Source organism: Mycteria americana, chromosome 4 (genome assembly GCF_035582795.1).
Source record: "Mycteria americana isolate JAX WOST 10 ecotype Jacksonville Zoo and Gardens chromosome 4, USCA_MyAme_1.0, whole genome shotgun sequence".
NCBI classification, from domain to species: domain Eukaryota; kingdom Metazoa; phylum Chordata; class Aves; order Ciconiiformes; family Ciconiidae; genus Mycteria; species Mycteria americana.
The window spans coordinates 9,896,937-9,917,075 of NC_134368.1; the positions used below are offsets into that span (position 1 = coordinate 9,896,937).

The 20,139-nt window shown below is 46.4% G+C and overlaps 1 protein-coding gene across 3 annotated transcripts in view; it reads left to right on the plus strand.

Moving 5' to 3' along the window:
• FGFR3 (fibroblast growth factor receptor 3) overlaps nucleotides 1-20,139 on the plus strand; it is a 56,606-nt gene that overhangs the window by 25,854 nt on the left and 10,613 nt on the right. For all 3 annotated transcript variants that reach the window (XM_075499594.1, XM_075499596.1, XM_075499595.1), the window contains exons 4-8: nucleotides 1,454-1,507; nucleotides 7,616-7,785; nucleotides 12,457-12,580; nucleotides 13,007-13,197; nucleotides 18,126-18,270. In XM_075499594.1, the coding sequence (XP_075355709.1) occupies nucleotides 1,454-1,507; nucleotides 7,616-7,785; nucleotides 12,457-12,580; nucleotides 13,007-13,197; nucleotides 18,126-18,270 (684 nt within the window). The remainder of the gene's footprint in view (nucleotides 1-1,453; nucleotides 1,508-7,615; nucleotides 7,786-12,456; nucleotides 12,581-13,006; nucleotides 13,198-18,125; nucleotides 18,271-20,139) is intronic.

Here is a 20,139-nt window from a genome sequence, read left to right on the forward strand (position 1 = left end):
GGCATTTCCCTAGTTCTGCTGCCAGCAGGACCTCAACTGTGGATGTGCAGTTAGATACGTGCTTGAAGTCTTCCTTGAGACTTTGCCAAAGAGAAGGTGCAAAGCACGACGCTCCACTGCAGTCTGAAGCAGGGAGATGAATCCTGTGTTACTTGCTCCTGTAGATGGTCAATACATCTCGAAAGTCCTTCCAGATTCTGCAGAGAAGTAGTGTTTGTTGTTAGTTACCTTCCCCCTACCTTTTTTCCCCCCCTTTTTCCCCCTTTTTTCCCCCCTTTTTTTCCCCCTTTTTTCTTTTTTTCCTCTCCCCCCCCCCCCCCCCCCCCATTTTTACCTCCACTGAGCTGGTCAGAGAATGGCAGAAAGCTCGAGTGCATCTTGAAGTGAAGGAGGTTCTGCCTGGCTTGGTCTAAAGTAGTGTTTTACATTTCTAGCCACATGTTGAACACTCATAAAGTTTCCTATATTCTAGTGTTTAAGGCCAAGTTCTTTTACCACTTTCTCAGAATATAAAGGCTGCTGGGTTGTTAGCATTTTGCTTTTATTTAAAAAAGAAATTCCTGGAGATTATATGAAGTCAGTGATGCTAAATCTTCCAGACACTGAATTGTACTAAATTGTGTAAACTAAATCAAACACTAAGCTGCTATTTTATAGTGGGAGTTACATTTACAGTAGTTGTTTGGTGGGGGGAAGAGGGACTGAGACTTCATTGTGGACAGCTTGGAGAAGGTGAGATGTTAGACCACATTAAGAGAAACAGTTCAGGTTGTTTTGGAGAGATACAGATGGAAAATTCCCACCTGTTAACCTGTATTCAGTTACAGCCTTGAGGTGCCTCTGTAGGAGGAATATAACCGAAGGGAACTGGTTCACAGAGTAGCCATCAAAATGTCGATCAAGAGAGAGGTTCGATTGCGAGGGGAAGTTTTAAAAGCTTTGGTCTGAGTGGTTGAGCAAGGAGTTAACGAGGGGAGACATGGCAGGGGTGTATTGAGTTAAAAGAAAAATGCAGGGAAAGTGAATTAGAAATGCTGACCTGTCATTTTGAGACTTGGTGAAATAAAAAGTCTTCAGAGTGAATGCTAGAGGGAAAAAAAAGCGGGGGAGAGCTTGTTCTGCAAAAAGAAACTTCCCCTTTTGGAATTGCTTTTGTATGTATGAGGAGAAGGGCACTTAACACAGGGAGAAGTATTTGGCATTGGACCCCAGTCTCTGGTGGCAGAGTACTGGCAAACTCATGGCACCTCTCCCAGTTCAGAAAGCTCCTGCTCAGTTGTCCCTGGCCCAGCAGCGTGGGAGGGACGGGCTGATGGAGCTGCAGGGAAGGGTGACCCATCACTTGGATGTCCTCCCTAGCTGGAGCCCACCGTGGGACCAACAGCCTTATCCAGCGTGGTGTCCCCGTGTGCCATCCTCTTTCTGCTTCACTTCTTTCTCCTTCTCCTCCTAGATTCTCCTTCGTCAGGTGATGATGAAGATGACGACGATGAGTCCGAAGATACAGGTAATTTGTTTTTCGGGGATCCAGAGGCCTTTTCTTTCCAAGAGATGTGGCTCCCAACCGGAGCAGCTCATCTGGATGTTGGCCTGGTCAGACAGCAGCCCTTTCTCCGTGTTGAAATCGGTGACCTTAGGATGGTACCATGATGACGTTTATCTAAAAATTTAGAAATAGCTGCCAGAGGGGTATCACTGCTACAGCAGTATCGTACAGCAGCAGTAGCGTAATTTTTTTGTTTTGGAGACTTGATTCTATGAATCTGACTTGAAGAGCTAGAGTTATAAATTCTCCTTGCATGTAAGTCCAGACAAACCCACTTATATTTTTTTTTACTACCTTGACATTACACCAGTTTTACACCATTGCAAACCTTGGCCTGCTTTATTTTTAGCTGTTTTGATTCTGGTCCTTACCAGCGTCTTGGCTGGAGTCAGAGCATAAAATTTATGCTAGCCAAGGGCCAAATTTACCAGTGCCGTAAGCGGGAGCGACCCCTTTGGCTTTACTGGCTTTTTCTTTCACTTACATGGGGAAGGGAGCCCCAGGACGGAGCCTCTCGGTGCTTTTACTCTGAATCTCTTTCAATCCCAGTGCTTGTTTCTTTAAGTGCAATAGCATTAATCAGGATCATTACATGCTTCAGAGGCGTTAGTGTTGTGTTTTATTATGCTCTTTATATTTCTGCAAAGCGAGCTGCCTGTGTGTATGTGTTTTTAATAAATAAATGTCTTGCATTTGAACTCCCAATCAGCTATGTACATTGGCAGAAGTTCAACATGACTGGAAAATTTCTCCTGCCCGTAGCATTGGACATGCAGGACTCTTTAAAACAGGTCTCCCACTGTAATAAATTCATACCACTGTGTTGTGCAGTATGTGGACAGTAATGGTGAGTTACGGTGCCAGGCGACCCATCGGCAGCAGTTAGTGGTTTTCTGATAGCTTCTAATTAAGGGCTGGATCCTGCAAGGTGACAAGCACCTTTGCAGAGGTGCTCAGGGCTCCTGATGCCTGCTGAAGCCTGGTAGAGGCATAGGGAGGGTCGGGTTTGGTTAGGATTTGTTCCTGCTGCAGAGCAGCTCCTGATGAGCGCAATTAATCATTCTGTACTTTTTTTTATGTGGTTTATAGTAAACTCCATCTCTTAGCAACAGGTATCACAAAACATCAGCTGGCTTATGGTACAGAAAGACACGTTTTTCTTCACTGAAAAGGAAAACACACGTTTTGCCTGTATTTATAGCCTGTATTCTGGGTCTTCTTGACTTCAAGGCTGTCTCTTTTTTTAGACCCAAGGGTAACGACTGGCTTTGCTTAAAGGTCTCATTATAAAAAGTTGGATTCTCTTCTGCTTTAAAAACGGTTGATTAGCTTAACGTGCCAATGCGGTGAAACCTCATGGCGTGTCGTGACATGGATGTGCTTTATGCTGCTTTGCTTGACGTCAGACCCTCTGCTTAACCTTCACAGTTCTCTTGAGTCTGGGGAGCCGTGTTGTTAACCCTGGCACCACCACCGTGGGACATCCCACCAGGGACAGGGGCTGCAGGACCATCCCGGGCAGGCAGACCTGTGGGTGTAGCCAGTGCCATGCCCTATGGACAGCCCAAAGACCTGTGTCCTCCATCTCTTGTGGCAAAAAGATACCCTACTGATGAGGTGTATGAGCCCCTGCTTGGCCATCAGACGTAGCCATGGTCAGTAGGTAGAGGAGTGAAGGCAATAAACATGCCTTCATGCAAAAGCAAAATATAACCAATAGCTATTCATATTTAGGGGGAAGTAATCCGTCCAGGACTGGCTCATTGCATGCTGCCGTACTGCACGTCACTGAATAAAAACCTTGTCTCCCGGCCCCTTGCGATGATAAGTTAATTTTCTGGCTTACTTGTGTTGTTCAAGAGAGTTTCTTACCCTCATATTTATAGAGAAGATCTTGGAGAGCCAATTCTAATAGCGGCATGAGTTTGAAGCCAATCTTACTAATTTTGGGGGTTTGACCTAAAATTGTTGAACAACGGGAGCTGGAAATACCAAAGCAAGAGAACGAGAGGAAATCTGTCCTAAAAGAAATGAATATTTGGTGCAAAAACCCTTGGAGAGCACGGAGACAGGCCCTCCACGTGCAGTGTCATGCTCTGCTCACCCTCCTTTAAGCATCCTCTCTGAAGAGCAGTACAGGAACGGGGCATCCCTTAGGGGTGGGCAGCAGAAAAGAAAGAGGAACTTCAGCAGCTTCAAATCATCGGCCCGTTTGTTGCAGCCTTGTCACAAACCGCGGTCCGCCTTTGCAAAAAGAGGCTTTCCAATACCTCTGTTCTCTACAGCTGTTTTTCCTGGCCCTGAAACAAAAACAAAACTCCCTTTTCACACACTGCTCTTCTGCCCCAGTGCTCCCTACCCCTCTGTATCTGTTTGTTTGGAGCCCCCGCTGCGTAGCCCCAGCACCTTCAAAGAGCCCCTATAATCTCCAATTAAATCTGGCTGTGTACTCGGAGGCGTCAGCTGGGGAAATTACACAATTAGGGTTGATTCTGTCTGCCGCAGAATTTTGTGGCAGCTCCTAATTGCTAAATGAGCGCTCGGCTGTATTAATTATTCCAAGTATCGCTCTTGGTTTTTTTTAATTGGTCATTCCAGTTGGATGGGTGGCCGATGTCTTTGACGAACAAAACGGACCGTCGGGCTTAGTGTTTGATGATGGGAAAGGGCCGGTGATAATGTTTGCGGGTCCCTTTTTTTTCACACCTGCGCATGCAAAATCATTGCTCAATTAATTTCGAGAGAGCGGGTCTAGAAATTTTTCCTGTCTTTCATCCTTCTTCCTTCCTCGCTCCTGAAACTCTCTGGAGCTTTGCAAGCTTTGCTTGAAAAGAAGAGTTAGCAACATTTTCACCCCTTAAAAAGCAGTAATGAAAGGACTCTGGGGGCACAGCAAACCGAAAGCAGTGATGTTTTGTTCACTGCTCCTGCGAGTGAGAACAAAGGCACCCTTCTCAATGTGTAGACACTTTCTGCCAGTTCCAGTTCGACTGGAGAGCGATGCTCTGGTTATTTGAACCTTGGCACGTTAATCCAGGGGTGCCCAGCCCTGGCGAGCCCCAAATCGCATGGAAGAGCACCCAAATGGAGGGAAGCTGTCGGAGCTTCGGAGAAGAAGCTCTCGGAGAAGAAGCTGTGTCTAATTGCGGGAGGGAGGAGCGGATCCTGCCTTTGCTCCATATGGAGAATATCCCCGGCTGGAAGCTTTCCTGGGCCCCATCTTGCTCCTCTCTGATGTCCGATGGCAAAATCCCCCTTGGCTTAAGTGGCAAAATTTGCAGCCAGTGGGTTGACGGGTCTCCTGTGAGATTCAAACTCGTCTTTTGAGTGAGAAAACGTGGTGAAACGTTGCCCCCAGCTCACACAGCTGGTGTGGAAGGGGGAAAGCACCCCAAAAGCACAGCGCAAGGAGGAGCCCGGTTCTGGCAGGGCAGCCGCGTGATCTGGTTACACCCCTGTGCCCGGGTGAGCGTCACCAATGCCATAACATGGGATTTATTGTAGGCAGGTATGTTAATCAAACAACAAACAGCAGGTTATTCGGCTGCCCTTCTTGCCTGTGGCGAAGGGGGACTTTGCCGTCCATGCCTGGCCTTTTCCTGAACTCTCCCCCGTAGCCCTGTTACCCTCCTGTACAGTCCCTGGGAAATTGGGGTGCGTTGCCAAAAGGAAGCGTTCGGCCAGAAAATAACCCATGCTTCGGAAACCAAGGACCAGATGTCTGCCAACATGGTTTCTGCAGCTCCCTCCTCTTCAGCCTTCCCAACGCCACCCCGACTGTCCTCTTCCAGATTCACCCCCCTGCTGCTGCCTGGGCTTTTGCCCAGCCCTTGCTTGGTCTCTGCCCTTCCCAAGGCATGGGATAGCAGCATCTTCCTTTACCATCAAGACCTGCTCTTCCTTTAGGAGTTGCACCCGCTCTTCTAACATTTTTTGGAATATTCCCCCATTTTGTGCAGTTCTTTACCATTTTTCTAAGCTCAGATACGGGAAGGTGGGTGATTACATGGTGTCCCACTTCAGCCCACGTTATCGTGTAGCATTTGAGGCCTCTCCTGGATGTGCCGTGTGTTCACAGCAAAGTTTGCTGTAGCCCGGATTTTGCAGGAGCACGGGTGTTGCAGGGATTCCTCCTTTTGCTTTTGTTTGTGCCAGCCGTACTCCTGCTCCGGTGCCATCCCGGCAAGAAAAGGGCCTTAAGCAGTTTCGTTGTTTAAAAAATGAGGCGTACGCAGCATGGGTGAGCACCAGATCCCTCTGATACGTGGAGCTGACTCTGATAGGCATCACAGTGCATTGTGCAAGGCAGTCTGAGGGCAGATGCAAGCCCTCAGTACTGGATTTCAGTCCCAGGACAGCATTACTGAGGCACCTGTGTCCAGCCGTCCGGCTGCAGAGGTGTGAAAGCAGATGAGACATGCGAGCAATGCACCCAGCGGGGCCATCTCCAGCAAATGGAGGGCCTCCTGGATGTAGCTCCTGACATCCAGTTCCTCACGGCCAGGTGGGCTTTGCAAGGAGCCATGGGGATAGGGGAGCATGTGGAGAGCGTTAGCAGGTGCTAAAAATCGGTGGGTGCATGGATTGCTTTGGCTGAGCTATATGACCTTGCCTGCAAAATCCTTGAAGCTGAAATGCAGCAGGGAGCCTGCGTGGGGGACACTGGGGACTTAGACCAAGGTGGGGTCACCACTGACTTACTTGGAATTGCAATGGGATGGGTCTCGTGGAGCCAAACACGTCGGGACTAAGTACATCAGGGAGCGCTGGAGAAAGGGAGCAGCTCTGGTGCGTCTCAGAGGGATGCATCAAGAGGGAAAACTTTGTACACCCTTGTCATTAAGGGGAGGGGGATTGCAGAGGCTTCAGAGTAGCACTGAGGTGGGGCTGTGATGCTGGGTGGTGTTTCTGAGCACGGTCACCGCTGCGGGAGAGGCCAGCGGCAATGCTTTCCTGACAGCTTTGGCGGCCATCATGTTCTCCAAGGCAGTTCTTGAAGGACCAGCACCTTCAGTTTGTCTTGGCCAGAAGCACGCAGGTCTCTGTGACCGGTGGGTTTGGGTACTCTGTGTCTGTGGGTGCTTCCCTCCCATCTGGAGGAGATGCCAGTTCCACTCCGTGGCCTCCTCTTTGCTATTTTGCAGCCCAAACGCCGTCTGCCCCCATCTCCCTTTGGCCTCGGCGTGGAGCACGGAGCTGGGGGGCTGGATGTGGCCCCCGACGTGGCAGGGCAGACAGCCCACGTGCAGCTCTGCAGTGTTTCCTTAAGCAGAAATGAAAGCTTGGGAGGCTTTTTTAAAAAACTTTCTCTTTCTTTCTTCCCAGTATAATAAGTTTGCTGCCGCTGCTGCCTTAATTTGGAGTTAATATGTAATGTTTGTAACACAGCCAAGAAACATCGCTATACTTGAGGCAGATTATAAAAAGTATCTCATGCCAACACTGGTGTTTTAAAACTTATCCCTGTTCAAAGGTAACATGAATCTTTAAAACTAAAATCACTTGTACTTAAAGAACATAAACATGATAAACCAGTTTGGCACTGGCTTTTTTTTTCTTTCCTTCCCTTAAGGAGGCTACACTACATTTGTGCTCACTGAGAAGCAAAATTTTCCAGTGCACTCAGCTAACACTTTTTCTCTGCTCCCTTGCTGGCCCATCAACATTTTTTTACAGTTCCAACGTCTTTCTGCTGTTCATGCTTCTTGGCTGCCATTGTCCCGAAGGTATATCTGTATCTTTTTACACGCTGAGGCCAGATTCTCATCCTGATCTGGGGTAGCTCTCCCTGTTGATTTAAAAGCAGCTACTCTAGATTTATACTGGCATTACTGAGTCAAGAACCTGGTCATGAACCTTTCATCACAAACCTAAAATGCAAACACCCTGTCTACGTCTATGAGAGTCATTTAGCTGGGAAGCGTTTCTGTGTCATTTATCTTCACTGCAGCAGGTAGCAATTTAACTGTCACTCTGCACATGCCAAAGCCTCCTCCAATGCATCTGCTCACCAACTGATATCCTCCGGGGCAGAAATGGGCCTGTTCAACTTGGTCTTTCCTTTCTCAGGTGTCCCCTTCTGGACCCGGCCAGATAAGATGGAGAAGAAGCTGCTGGCCGTTCCCGCCGCCAACACCGTTCGCTTCCGATGTCCGGCGGGTGGAAACCCAACTCCTTCCATCTACTGGCTGAAAAACGGCAAGGAGTTCAAGGGGGAGCATAGGATTGGGGGCATCAAGGTAAGGCCTTGGTTTGGATCTCTGTTTTTATCAGGAGTTTTCTACCGACTGTAGAAAATTGTATTTCACAGTGATTAACATTGGTACGTGTCAGAGCACGGTCCCAGCTGTGTGGGAATGAGGGTGTCTCTGGCAGCCTTAGCAATTGCTTGACTCCAAAGCGTTAAAAAGGGCTGCCGTCCCTTGGGATTGAGGGCTAATTCCCTCTGAGTTTGTCTATAGTGGTCATTCAGGGACTAGGTAAAAACGAGGCTGGCTTTATGGTTGCATTGTGGATAGTGATGAGAAAGCAGGAGCAGAAACTTCTGTCCTAATTTCTGGAGATCAGCCCAGTGTGTTGAGACATGTTAGACCGAGCCGTAGCTACTCCCAGCTTTCAAGGAAAACTGACTCTGCATCCTTTGAAGGTGTAGAAAGGACCTCACCAAAGAGCTGGACCGTCATGCTGGTGGTCATTAACATTCTTGTGGTATAAATCATTGACCCTCGGTCAAGTGTTGGATTCCCTTGTAGCCAGAGTAATAGCATCTGCTTCTTGGCTGCTTTCTTCTCTCTCCTTCCTTTCTACCATAAGGTGTTCTGGAAAATGCTCTGGTTTGTGTTTATAGGTAGAGCTAAGGGACATAAAAACCCACTGCGCTCAAAGGATTTAATCAGCCAGAAGTTTCTGTGCTACTGCATATGACGAATTATGGCAGGATTTTAACAGGAAAATCAGCTCTTCGCTGATTTTGTTGTTGTTGTTGTTGTTGTTGTTGTTATTCCTTTGTCCCCTTGAGGTCACAGTCGTACTCCTTTCTGGTTTTATTTTGGGGAGAATAAAACTGGCAGCAGCTGATCATAACAAAATCAGCGTAGCAGGAAGGACTCCTTAGCAGTGATTTTTACCTGCACTCTGCCAGCCCTGGCATATCCCTGGGCTACTGCTAAGGAGAGAAGGTGATTTTTAGGAAGGCACCTTCATCATTACTCTGAATAGCTGTGTGCTGATGCCTACCACATTTGTAGCGTTTTGAAAGGGGGGGCTAGGCATGCAAAGTGTGCCGGGCGCCAAAAACCAGTAAAGGATTCAAGAAAGTCTTCCCTCCCCGCAGTTTTGGGCTGTTTCTTTCCTGTTAGCTCAGACCCGATCCTGAAAGAGCCTTTTGTGATTGCTCCAGTGAAGCCTTTGAAGCTCCCTCCTCAGCTCTGTCCCTGCTCCAGCCCGGACGAGGCTGAGGACACGCTCAGGTTTGGATCTTCTGAAAAGTTAAGGAGGGAAAAGAAGCGGGGAAGCAGCTCCTGTGGGTAAACAGCCTTTCTGCAGATAACATTCACAAAGCACAAGCATCTTTTACTAATTGCAGGCTGTAAGGATCATCATGAAGTGTTTTGAGGCTTGCGTGCGCCATTCGAGCGGCTTTTTACAAAACTATGTGACATCAGCTGCACTAAATTATGCTTGCAGAATAAAATCTAAAGCTGAAAGCAATTCCCCTACCCACTTCCCAGTGGTTTTAATCTATCCTTGAGTTTAAATTGACACGTTTCATCCTCTGCAACACGGTAGTGAGTCTTTGGCATCGCTGTGCTTTGTTTCTCTAGGGGCACCTTCCAGCAACAAGCCGATGCTTAAAGAGCTATTGAAGGCAATGTCAGGCCAATTACAGCAAGATTGGTTTAAGCTCTCTGTCTGTCTAGGTGTAGTTCTTTGTCCTTTTCTTGATATAAAGACATCTTTTTCTCTCTGTAATTTTCCTTCCCTTATTTGCTTGCTTTTGCTCTTGAGCCACGGGTAGATGTAAATAGTCTAATGTAAATCTCATCCAGTATAAATATACTGATAGATACCAGCTCAGATTTGAACCAGAAAAAAGAGATTGAAAACTTGCTTAGTATCTCATGTATTTAAGATTTAAATTCCCTGTTACAATTTAGCTTCATAACAGGATTAGGCAGCTTGAAAAGAATGGGCAAGATCCAGATCTGGCAGAGTTTGGTTGGCTTACTTCATCTCAAGATCTGGTCTTAACCCAGAAATCCTTAAGCTGAGAATGTTCTCATTTGTTTTCAGCGTGTGGAAGAGTTTAAACGTTGATTGTGAAAGGTCTGTGGTCAGCAGATGAAAGCTGACCGCTCTTCCACTTCTGCCTCTTGCAAATGGCATTTAGATCCCATGTGATTGCCCAGTGTTAAGCCTGCAAGAGAGAAGGGCGAGTGTTAAACGAAGTCCAGGCTAACCTAGTTCTGTTACAGTTCATCCTTGACTGGTAAACAAGGAATTCATATGACTTATCGTATGAAATTTCCCAAACAGCATTAATGGTTAAATCCTTGTTGGAATCTCTAATATTGTAAGCCTGTGTGTGTTAAATGACCCTAGAAGGGAAGATGGAGGGGGAGGGGAGATAGAGGATTATCCCTTCCCCAGACCATTGCACTGACTTGCATACCAGTCTGGCAAACACGGACTGAGGTTCCAAGTGTGTCTGCAAATGTTTGTTTCACAAGGAGCCAAGAATGACACCACCAAATAAACCAGAGAGATTTCCAGTATCTCACCCACTTGATCAATGCCTGCACTAAAGTCACTTCATGTTTCTAGTGTTTTATCGAGTACAGCGATGATCCTAACTTGGGAACGTCCCTTTTTATTATCCTTTAAATCTAGACACCAGTCTCAACCTAAAAAAAAAATATCTTGTTGCTTCTAGAAGAGTTTCCAAACAAGTTCTGCCCCATGAGTCTGCGTGCCCCAGGTTCTCCTCTCTGTTCAGAGTCCAAAGTCCCCATCACAAACCCAACAAAGAGAAGTTCTTTGGAAGTGTCATAAAAGCATCTTTGAAAGTACATCCTAAGTAAAACACCTAACTGGACCTGATTTTACAAGACAGGTCAGACTAGGGAGTCATCCATGTATCTGGAGCCCCATTTCCTTGGAGTAGCTCCTAGGGGTTCCAGAAATGCTTTGCAATGCTGACGAGTGGATTAAATGAAGTCTTTAGACACAACTATGAGACAAGCCAGTATGGAAATGAACCACTGAGCAGCCACAAATTTGCATTGAAACTTCCTTGACAGTCTGGTACGTTCAGCTGTGAACTCAGGGTCCAGGCTCTCTGTTTTCAGAGCATCGCTTACCCTGTGATTGCCGCGCTGTTACAGAGATGCACCAAGTGGGACGTTCCTTTACAAAAGGTGTAATGTGGGTTCTGCACTGAGCTCCATCGGTGCTGTCCTGCAGACCTGACCAGACACCCGCAACAGCCAAGATTTCTGTACGGACTGTTTAGCCACAGCTTCCTATTACCTATAACCTGAAATGAAAAGAAATGCTGTATTCAGTGGTCTCTGAAAAGTGGGGTGCTCAGCAGTGCTGTTCTTGGAGACCCAGAGATCTACAAAGCAAGGGGCTTTGTTAAAATGGCTTTTGCTTGCTTATCTTGCAACTAAGCTGTCTAGTCCTATATCTTTAAACATTCTCTTTGGAAAATTCTGGCTTTAATTGCGACTTGGCCCTTTAAAGGAAAGCATGTGGATGCAATTTATATGTAGCAGAAGAGGTTAAATGACTTCATATTTGAGTTCACCTGCTGCAGCAAGAAACCTCCAGGAGCAGTTACACCCTTGTTTTTTCCATCAGCCCTTGACATTCTGTAGCATAGCATTATTGTAATCTCCTCCTTCTGTGTCCTTGGAGTCACCTTCAAAATGTTTAATAAAGTTAAATGTTCTGCTCTGGGCGGCAGAAGGCATCAAATTAATATCCAGAGATTTGGAGAGCTTTCATATGTTATGCATCCTGAAGTCATCTTTGTTAGTGTTGGTTGCATTCTGTATTAATTCAAGATTTGCTTTCGCATCTGTTATTTCCTTTATACTTATTAGAAACAAACGTTCTAGCTAGGAGCACAGGGCAACAGGTCAGGGTGGAGACATGGGTTGTGCTTTCCCTTCTGCTACTGAACAACCAACAACTCTGGACATGAGCCACATCCAGAAAACCAACTAGTATAAAACTTGGTGCCAAAAGGGAAGGGCTGACCAGGCATCCTAGGGACCAGACTTGAGGCTGGGCATGTTTCCTCCTGTGTTTTACAAGGAATTTAGGGGACTAACAGAGTTGTAGACACCCATTTCTGTTCAGACAGATGCCATGCCCTGTTGCCTCCATAGCACACATCTTTCAAATAGGTTATAGATGGGGGAAGAAGTATGATCTTTATTGTTTCTAGTCATCGCATGGGTTATATGTAGCAGTTGGTAAAGGCCTGCAGACAAGAGTACGGTCTTTTGAGCTGACAGAGTCTCTGGACCAGAGTGGTCTGGCAGAGGGGACCAGCGGATCAGAGTTATCTTAGCTGATGACTTCTGAAATCATTACTCTAATGAGAGGTGCCACATTCAGCTGTCAGCTGGTTTCATTATTGTTATTATTGTGGAAACATCTACAAGTCCCCGTTGCAATCTCAGCGTGTTACGTTGTGTTGCACTGTTCATGCATTGGTCTTAATTCCCTTTCACATAACGCCTTTAATGACCCTTGAAATGGGTCCCTGTGATGTTCAGGCCTACTCTGGGATCCATTCATGCTGGCCAAGTGTGTAGAAGTTCACTGATTGTTCACTGGTTTGAATGGTCTAGCGATGAAGGCACTTGACCACAGGCTTGATGGTTTGATTCTTCTCCTAGTTGCGACACCAGCAGTGGAGTTTGGTGATGGAGAGCGTTGTGCCGTCAGACCGAGGAAATTACACCTGTGTTGTGGAGAACAAATACGGCAATATTAGGCACACGTACCAGCTTGATGTATTAGGTGAGATTTCACTGGTTTTGCTCAACAGCTGAACTGTGGTGATGTTGAACAGGCGCGTGATGGGCTATGGGAAGCAGGAGCTTGGTTTCTTTCCCAAAGGGCTGGATCACGCATTTTGTGAAACCAACAACAAGCTTCCTTTTGGCCAACAATTCAGCCTCAGATCTGTGATCAGTAAATTACTTAGCTGACCGACAGAGGGGCCAGAAGGAATGGTAGGGCTGAGATGCTTCCTCCATTCCGAGGTGGTTCTTCCCTCTTTGGCTTGAGAAGCGCTGGGTAGAGCAGTGGCCAGGACACCCAGGGGGGATAATCCCAGTCTGCACCCGTTCTGCTGAAAAGCCAGGAGATGGAAGGGTTCAGAGGAGAATCCTTGCTGGAGGAAGGATGGGTAAATTAGGATTTCCCTCTCTTTCTTTTTTTTAGAAAGGTCACCCCACCGACCAATCCTACAAGCAGGGCTCCCTGCCAACCAGACTGTGGTGGTGGGGAGCAATGTGGAGTTTCACTGCAAGGTCTACAGCGATGCCCAGCCTCACATCCAGTGGCTGAAACACGTGGAAGTCAACGGCAGCAAATATGGACCCGATGGGACACCCTATGTCACGGTGCTGAAGGTTCGTACACGTTCCTTCTTCTCACCCTCAGGGCAGTCCTTCCTCTGCCTTGGTCTCGGTGTAACAGAGACGGCAGCTACATTGTGGGGGTGCTTCTCAAAGAAAGCCACTGCCATAGTTATGGCAAGAGAAATCAGCACTGAGTAAAGGTGCTCACCATCAGTGGAAGCCATAAACTTTACATACATTTTTATAAATAAACCCTAGGCTAGCAGTGTAATGCGAACCAGAAATTCCCAACAGAATATGTTCAATGCCACAGTTCCTAGAAGGGTAATCGTTATTTAAATCAGATTTTTGGAGCTCGAGGTCTCGTTTTCTGTAATTTTTTTGTGTCTATAAGAAAAAAGTCATGAGAATAAGCCAAGGACAGCTGTTGGGATTGTTCTTTCCTTTAAGCCCGCGCAGTGGCATACTCTGCTTTTTGGAGGGGGTACAGCAAAACTGTCCTAAGTCAATGTTCCAGACTCTTCTGTTTGCCAGAGATAACACAACTACTGTAGTGGCACAGATAAGCAAAGTAGTTGTAAGAGCTGAGGCAACTGTGAGAAATGCAGCATAATAAAAGAGAAGCTGTCAGATTTGACCTAAAATTGTAAATATAACCTTTTTGTACAGCTTCAATAGAGGTATTTTCAGGGCTTATTAAAATAAAAGGCTCCCAATTAAAACATATTCTTTGCTTTTCCACGTAAACACACTGCAGCATGCACACACTAAATAATGTTGAACTACCAGCACCTGAGAGCCAGGATAGTCTTGTTCCAGCCACTAACATACGTGAGCATTGCTATTATCCGTGCTCAGGAAAGCCTTTTTTTTATTGAGCAAAAACTCACTTAGTAAGACTCTACTTGGTAAAATGCTTTCTTGAAAGGGAACTTCTAGATTACAGCCAGAACAAAGCCAGTGGGTCTGGTTTCCCCTCAGCCTATGCAAATCTGAAAAGTAGAGAATAGAGAGTGAAAAGCACATTGGACTTTTAAAATCCCTTTTTTTTTTCTTTCAGTATTTAAAGGCATCCTGTGTTGATATTTATTAAAATGTATAGGGCCAAATGCAGTTTTTCTGGCTCTGCAGTTATAGCTGAACGCAGATTTTGTCCCTGCAGTTTCAGGCCGAGGTTGTCCTGTGCATGGACGTTCCCCGTGCACATCCTGCTGCACACACCCTTCTCTTTGTATGAAGTTTTAAAAAAACCCCACTTATCAGACATCATCTACAAAACTGTAACTCAGCCAGATACATGATAATAAAAGCCAGAGACCCTGGAAATAATTACGCAGATTGAAATAACAGATTGGTTGGAAGAAATGGCTGGAGACAGTTCTTCAGGATTGGCAACACGCACTTCTCGCAAGTTGATAAAACTTTTTATTTTCTCGCTGTCTCTCCAAATGTGTTTGAATTATGCATATTTGAATTTCCCCCTGGTTTCACAGCCCAGTACCAAGCTCTGAATAGCTGGCTGTGTCACATGCCATCTAGTATAGTCTCCGAGCTCCGTGTGTGGTCCCTGTGGGATAAAGTGCTACCTTTTGGAGGTTTGCAGAGCCGCTGCGAACAGTGCCTTGTGTCACAAGCACAAGCTCCCATTTTGCTGTGGCAAAGAACATATAAATAGTCCATATAAATAGTGTTTTAAAATTAAGTTGCAGCGGCACCGGGGTGGCTAGGTAATTAGAATTGCCAAATACCTTCTCTTCTGTGGACGGCAAAGGCTCCGCATTCCTCGAAGGGGAGCACAGGCAGGCGTTTGAAAGCACAAGTTTTGTTTGGTTTTATTTTTTTGCTGAATAGGACCAGCACACGTCTATTTACTACTTCTGGTTAATCAGGAATGCTTTGAATTGTATTAATGCCGGCATCAGCGCTGGGGCACAGAGCATTTCCATTTTGGGATGCATCTTTTGTGCGGCAGTACTGGGCCTCCGTGGAGCTGTGTCAGGCCCAGCTTTGCAGGGATTTTTTTTTTTTTTTTTCAAATGTGTGTGTGCTTGTTTTTTAAAAATAAAGATCTGATAAAATGATCTCACTGTCATCTTGGGGCCAGTCTGTTGGCTTTATGGCCTCGTCCCCCTTGTGCAATGCAGTGCTGTGGCTCTGACCCAGCATCCTGGCCATGCTGCTGGAGCAGGGTGCTGTTAAGAGCCCTTCCCTGCCCACAGCTGCTTCGGAAGGGGCTCTCTCCTGCCCCGTGCTGTGATGCCTCCAGGGAGATAAGGCTTTGTTATCAGCCCGCCCTTCCCTCCTGCCTTCAGGAGATTTTGGGGAGTGTAGGAGCTGCTATGGGGCAGTTTGTATACGGGGAGTGTTCCGGTCTCCATCGGAGCGAGGGGCAAGGAGAGGTGCCCAGCACATGAAGTTCCCCCCTCACATCTAAATGGGGGGGTCAAAACCCACCCCAGTCCAGATGGATTAATTGAATGCCGTACTTTCAACCCATTTTTTAAACAGCCTGACAAAACCAAGCCATCACCTGCATCAGTTCCTGAAAGCCTGGGCTAATTTGTGATCAAAGAAAACCCCTTTTTCTTTGCAGAAGAGCACTAAATGCATTCCAGTTACGGAGGGGGGGCTGGCAACACTGTGCCCAAGCTTTGTCAAAGGCTAAATTGTATGTTCTGCATTGAAACGTGCCCGCTTTAATTATAAACAAGGCAGCAACAGCAGGCAGGCACGTTTCTCCACTAGTCAGGACAGACAAACTTGCCAGCATGTAAGCCTTAGAGATGAGATCAGGTCAAAACCAGTGGTGTTTGTCATCAGACATGGGCATGGGGGCTCCTCTCTGATGCCACCTCTGGGTTCCTAACAACCTACCAGATCTGGCAGCCCTGTTGATTTTAATGGGCTGCAAGTTGTATTGGCAGGATCAGGCCTTGAAATAGAAGGCACCGAGACTGGGCTGGAGAGCGTAAGACCAAAAATTAGAAGACCAATTGTTTTATTTTCATTTCCAGAACTGAAGCTGATCTTTTTTCTAGACTTTCCCTAGGCTGCTTCTGAGGCCACCCAAAACAGTTGTGCATTTTCAACCAAAATAAAAACAACTGTTGAGGGGAAAAAACTGATGTGCTGTTGTGGCAGCGTGGAAGAAGAGAAATAAAACCCTTGCTTAAGAGTCTGAAGTTTGTTTGATTTATATGCACCACTTTATTTAGTAAAGAAGAGGCTCCTATAAGCAGTGGAAAAAATTACAGCTAATTTCTGAAAGGCAAAGTCAGCAGCGAGTTTCAGACCGCCACTGCTTATATTTTGTTTCCAAATTCTATTTTGGAATCTGATAATTGAAACAGTATTTGCTGAGCCGGGTTGCAAACACAGATCTCTGCTTAAGCCCTTTCTCTGGTGCTCCTGTCTGCAGAGTTATTAAGAAACCGTAGGGCCTTTGACTGCTGTCAGATGGAGAAGTGGGAAATTGGTCTGTTTTAAAAAAGAAATCGCATGTGTGCCGCTAGTGAAGGGAAGGGAGTTCACTTGCACGTGGTTTGGGGGCCAAATGCAACTTCTCTTCTTCGCCCAGGTCCTGGGTTAGGTCTCTCACCGCAGGGTGAGCCGGGGATGTTGCCACAGCCAAAACGAAAATAGCCGTGAACGGTCAATCCTAGCTAATGTAGGTGCGATGGAGGTATTGTTTGGTTTACTGAAGTTCAGGTTTCTGTCTATTCCTGCAGTCTTGGATCAGTAAAAACGCTGAAGCCGATGCTAACCTAAATCTGTTCAATGTGACAGAACAAGATGAAGGAGAATATCTGTGTAGAGCCAACAATTTCGTAGGCATAGCCGAAAAACCATTTTGGCTCCACATTCGCAAACCAAAACCAGGTAAACCACAGACTCTGTCCCAAGGCCCTGGCAACTGCAAGAATGAGCTATAACATTTTTAAGAAGCTAGTGATTAAAATTACTATTCATTTTGTATTATACCCTGTCAACTGACGCTGAATGGCTTTATCTTATTTTCTTGCTAATTTTTTTTTTTTTACAAGAATGTAACGCCTATACAGCAATTGCCGTGGAAAAATTCCCACAATAAAATGACTGTCAAATTTTGCTATCAACTCTTCACGCTTTTATTCCTTTCCCTTCCTTACAATTGAGTGCTGATAACAGAATTGCATGTTAATGACCTGTGACGTTCAAAGCTCTGGAAAACCAAGCTGTTTTCAAGATTTTCACCCATAAAACTGATATAATCAGTACACAGATTTCTGTTCCTTGGAGAAGTAATGGAGAAATAAATATCAAGGTTGGCTCGTGCAAGCAAACATGTTAAATAGAGAACAGCAGCAATCGCGTGGGCTCCGGGGTTTGCCTCCAGCCTGGAGGGTTTGGCTGCTGTGTTGCTCAGTGCCACTGCAGGAAAGGTCCTTATAGGTCCCTTCTTGTGATCGGCCAGAGTTATATTACAGCATCGAGGGCTGTGTAATGAATATATGGCTTTGAGATGCCCACTCTGAAAAAATTCTAAAATTCTGTATTTTTCACTGAACTAATGAATCAAAATGTTTGTATGTTCCTCTGATCAGCACTTGAGTCTTTCCCCACTACACCTCCCCTCCTTTCTCCTTTCTTTCTGTCTTTTGTCTCCTCTTTTACCATCTTTCTTTTCCCCCCTGTACTCACCCTACTAACCCAAAGTCAGTCATATTGTGGGGGCAATTTTTCGTTTGGATGCTTTTGCTTGCATGCTTCTTTAGTGGGACAGAGTAAGAACCTGGTGAAGGGAACTTTTTTTTGCTTTTGACTACAGGTTGCAGAGGGGAATGAATAAATAAATGTGGAAGATGGGCCATTGGAAAAAAAAAAACAACCCACCTTAATCTGCTTTTGAAATTTGCCTGTGGTGTCCTCACACTTGCTGGGAATGTGGCTTATTCTCTGTTTTCCCTCTTTCTATATGTGTGTGTTTTTTTTCCCCGTAGACGGCAGGTGTTAACACAACGGATAAGGAGCTAGAGATTCTGTACTTGCGAAATGTTACTTTTGAGGATGCTGGGGAATATACTTGTCTCGCAGGGAATTCTATTGGGTTCTCACATCACTCTGCTTGGCTGACGGTGCTACCAGGTATTTCCTTCTGTGCTGGCCTCTCTTTCCCTCTCCAGGGTGCCTTGACGTTTTGCTTTAGAAATGCCAAGTTCCTGCAGACCACCCCTTGCTTGGGAGAGGGCACGTTACCCAGGGAGGGCTCTCCCCTGGGATTTGCTGTGCAGGTGGTAAAACTGCACAGCAGAAGACCTCTGTTGCATATTCACAGCTGGCATTTTTTGCATTGCATCTCAAGATTTAAATTATTTTTGCAGTGATGATACAAAATGCCGAGTATCTTTTTCTGATCTTGATAACAAGGAGGTGTTCTCAGCCTCTTTGTTAAGAGACTGTTAAGTGCCAAAATTAGGAGCTTTGTCTTCTAACACTGCCTGAGGGAGACGGAAACCTCCCCATCAGATGATCCGGGGCACCTAAATTGGACATGGACTGTGGATCATCTTATGAAGGAACCTTTCTGTCTAACCTCACATCTTAACTTAAAATTAGATGCATAAGTGGTTGGTGTGAGTACACCCTTTGCTGCCTGTAGCATTATTTCCACTTCACGGATGAACAGGCCAAGATAGCGATCTCAAACAGAAGGTCGAGGAGAGTCATCTGTAGAGAGAGACCAGGAGTCCTGGCTCCCAGGGGCATTGCACACTGCCTGCTCCAGCTGGGATCGATGAAAGCTGCAGTGGGCTTGAAACCTGAGGCCAGAGTGACCTCAATTTTGTGGTCCTTTCATGTGCAAAGCTCTCCTTGACAATGAAGCCAGTGCAGAATATGCAACAGAGGGCTCTGCTCTCCCAAAGAGGGGGAGGAGGCTGTGCTGTCCCTTCACCTGCAGAATCTGCCTCTGGCTATGGGGGAGGCATGAGCATGGTCCAGGAAGGCACCAGCAATATTCATATTGAATCTCATAGGTGCTGTGCCTTGCAGATGGTGCAACAACAGACCTGGAGTATGTTCAGTAGACCCTTACTGAAAGGGCACCCAAAATCCTATATGCCCCACTTTGTCTCACCCAGTCATAGACCACATTTGGGTCCGTCTTGCAACACATCCATCTCAGGATGTGTTTAGAAACTGGAAACTTTGGCATTTCTAATCCTGACTTTATCTGTGCGGGTGATTTGGATGTAATCACTTTTACTGGGGCTCAAGAGGGTTTCCTCCACGCCCAACCCTGCTGCCGGTGGGATCTGCTGGTCTTTTCTCTGTTCATTTGCCAGCTCTAAAATAGCTGATCTGATTCTGTTTCTGCTTCTGCTATCCGCTGGATGAGAAATCGTTTCCTTTGGTTAGAAGACTAATGTCTCTGTTATTTTGAGAATATCCTGATACCGTCTCATCCAATTGTTACGCTGTTTTTACAATGTATGAACTCACACCTCTCCTTTAAGCAAAGAATAAGCAGGAGAAAACCCACCAAAAAAACTGAAGTGGAACTTTATATTGAAGTTAGATGCAGTGAAGGGCAGCCGTCCGTGCAGCAGCAGGCCCCGAAGCGCTACCCACAGAGAAGGTGCAGGATCCAGCCCATCTGGGGAACCTCTGCTTGTAAACCCCTTTCCATGCTAAGGGAGGAGAGGCACGGAGCAGAGGGCGGGACAGCGTGAGCCAAGGCAGCAGAGCTGTGCCACCGACTGTAGTGCCTGATCTCGGGAGATCTGGTAACCTTCCCCGCAGGTGGAGATGGCCGCTTGGCAGGATCAGGCCCTGCACAGCTGACCCACAGGCTGGTGCAGACCCCAGTGTCACCGACAGCCCTTGCTCCGTGTCCCACTAGACACAGCCACCGAAGACCTGATTCAGAGCCTGCTGCTGCCAGAGACAAAGCTCCCGCTGCTTGCCGAAGACGCTGCTTTGGGGCAGCAGTGATGTACACAAGCCGTTAGCGAG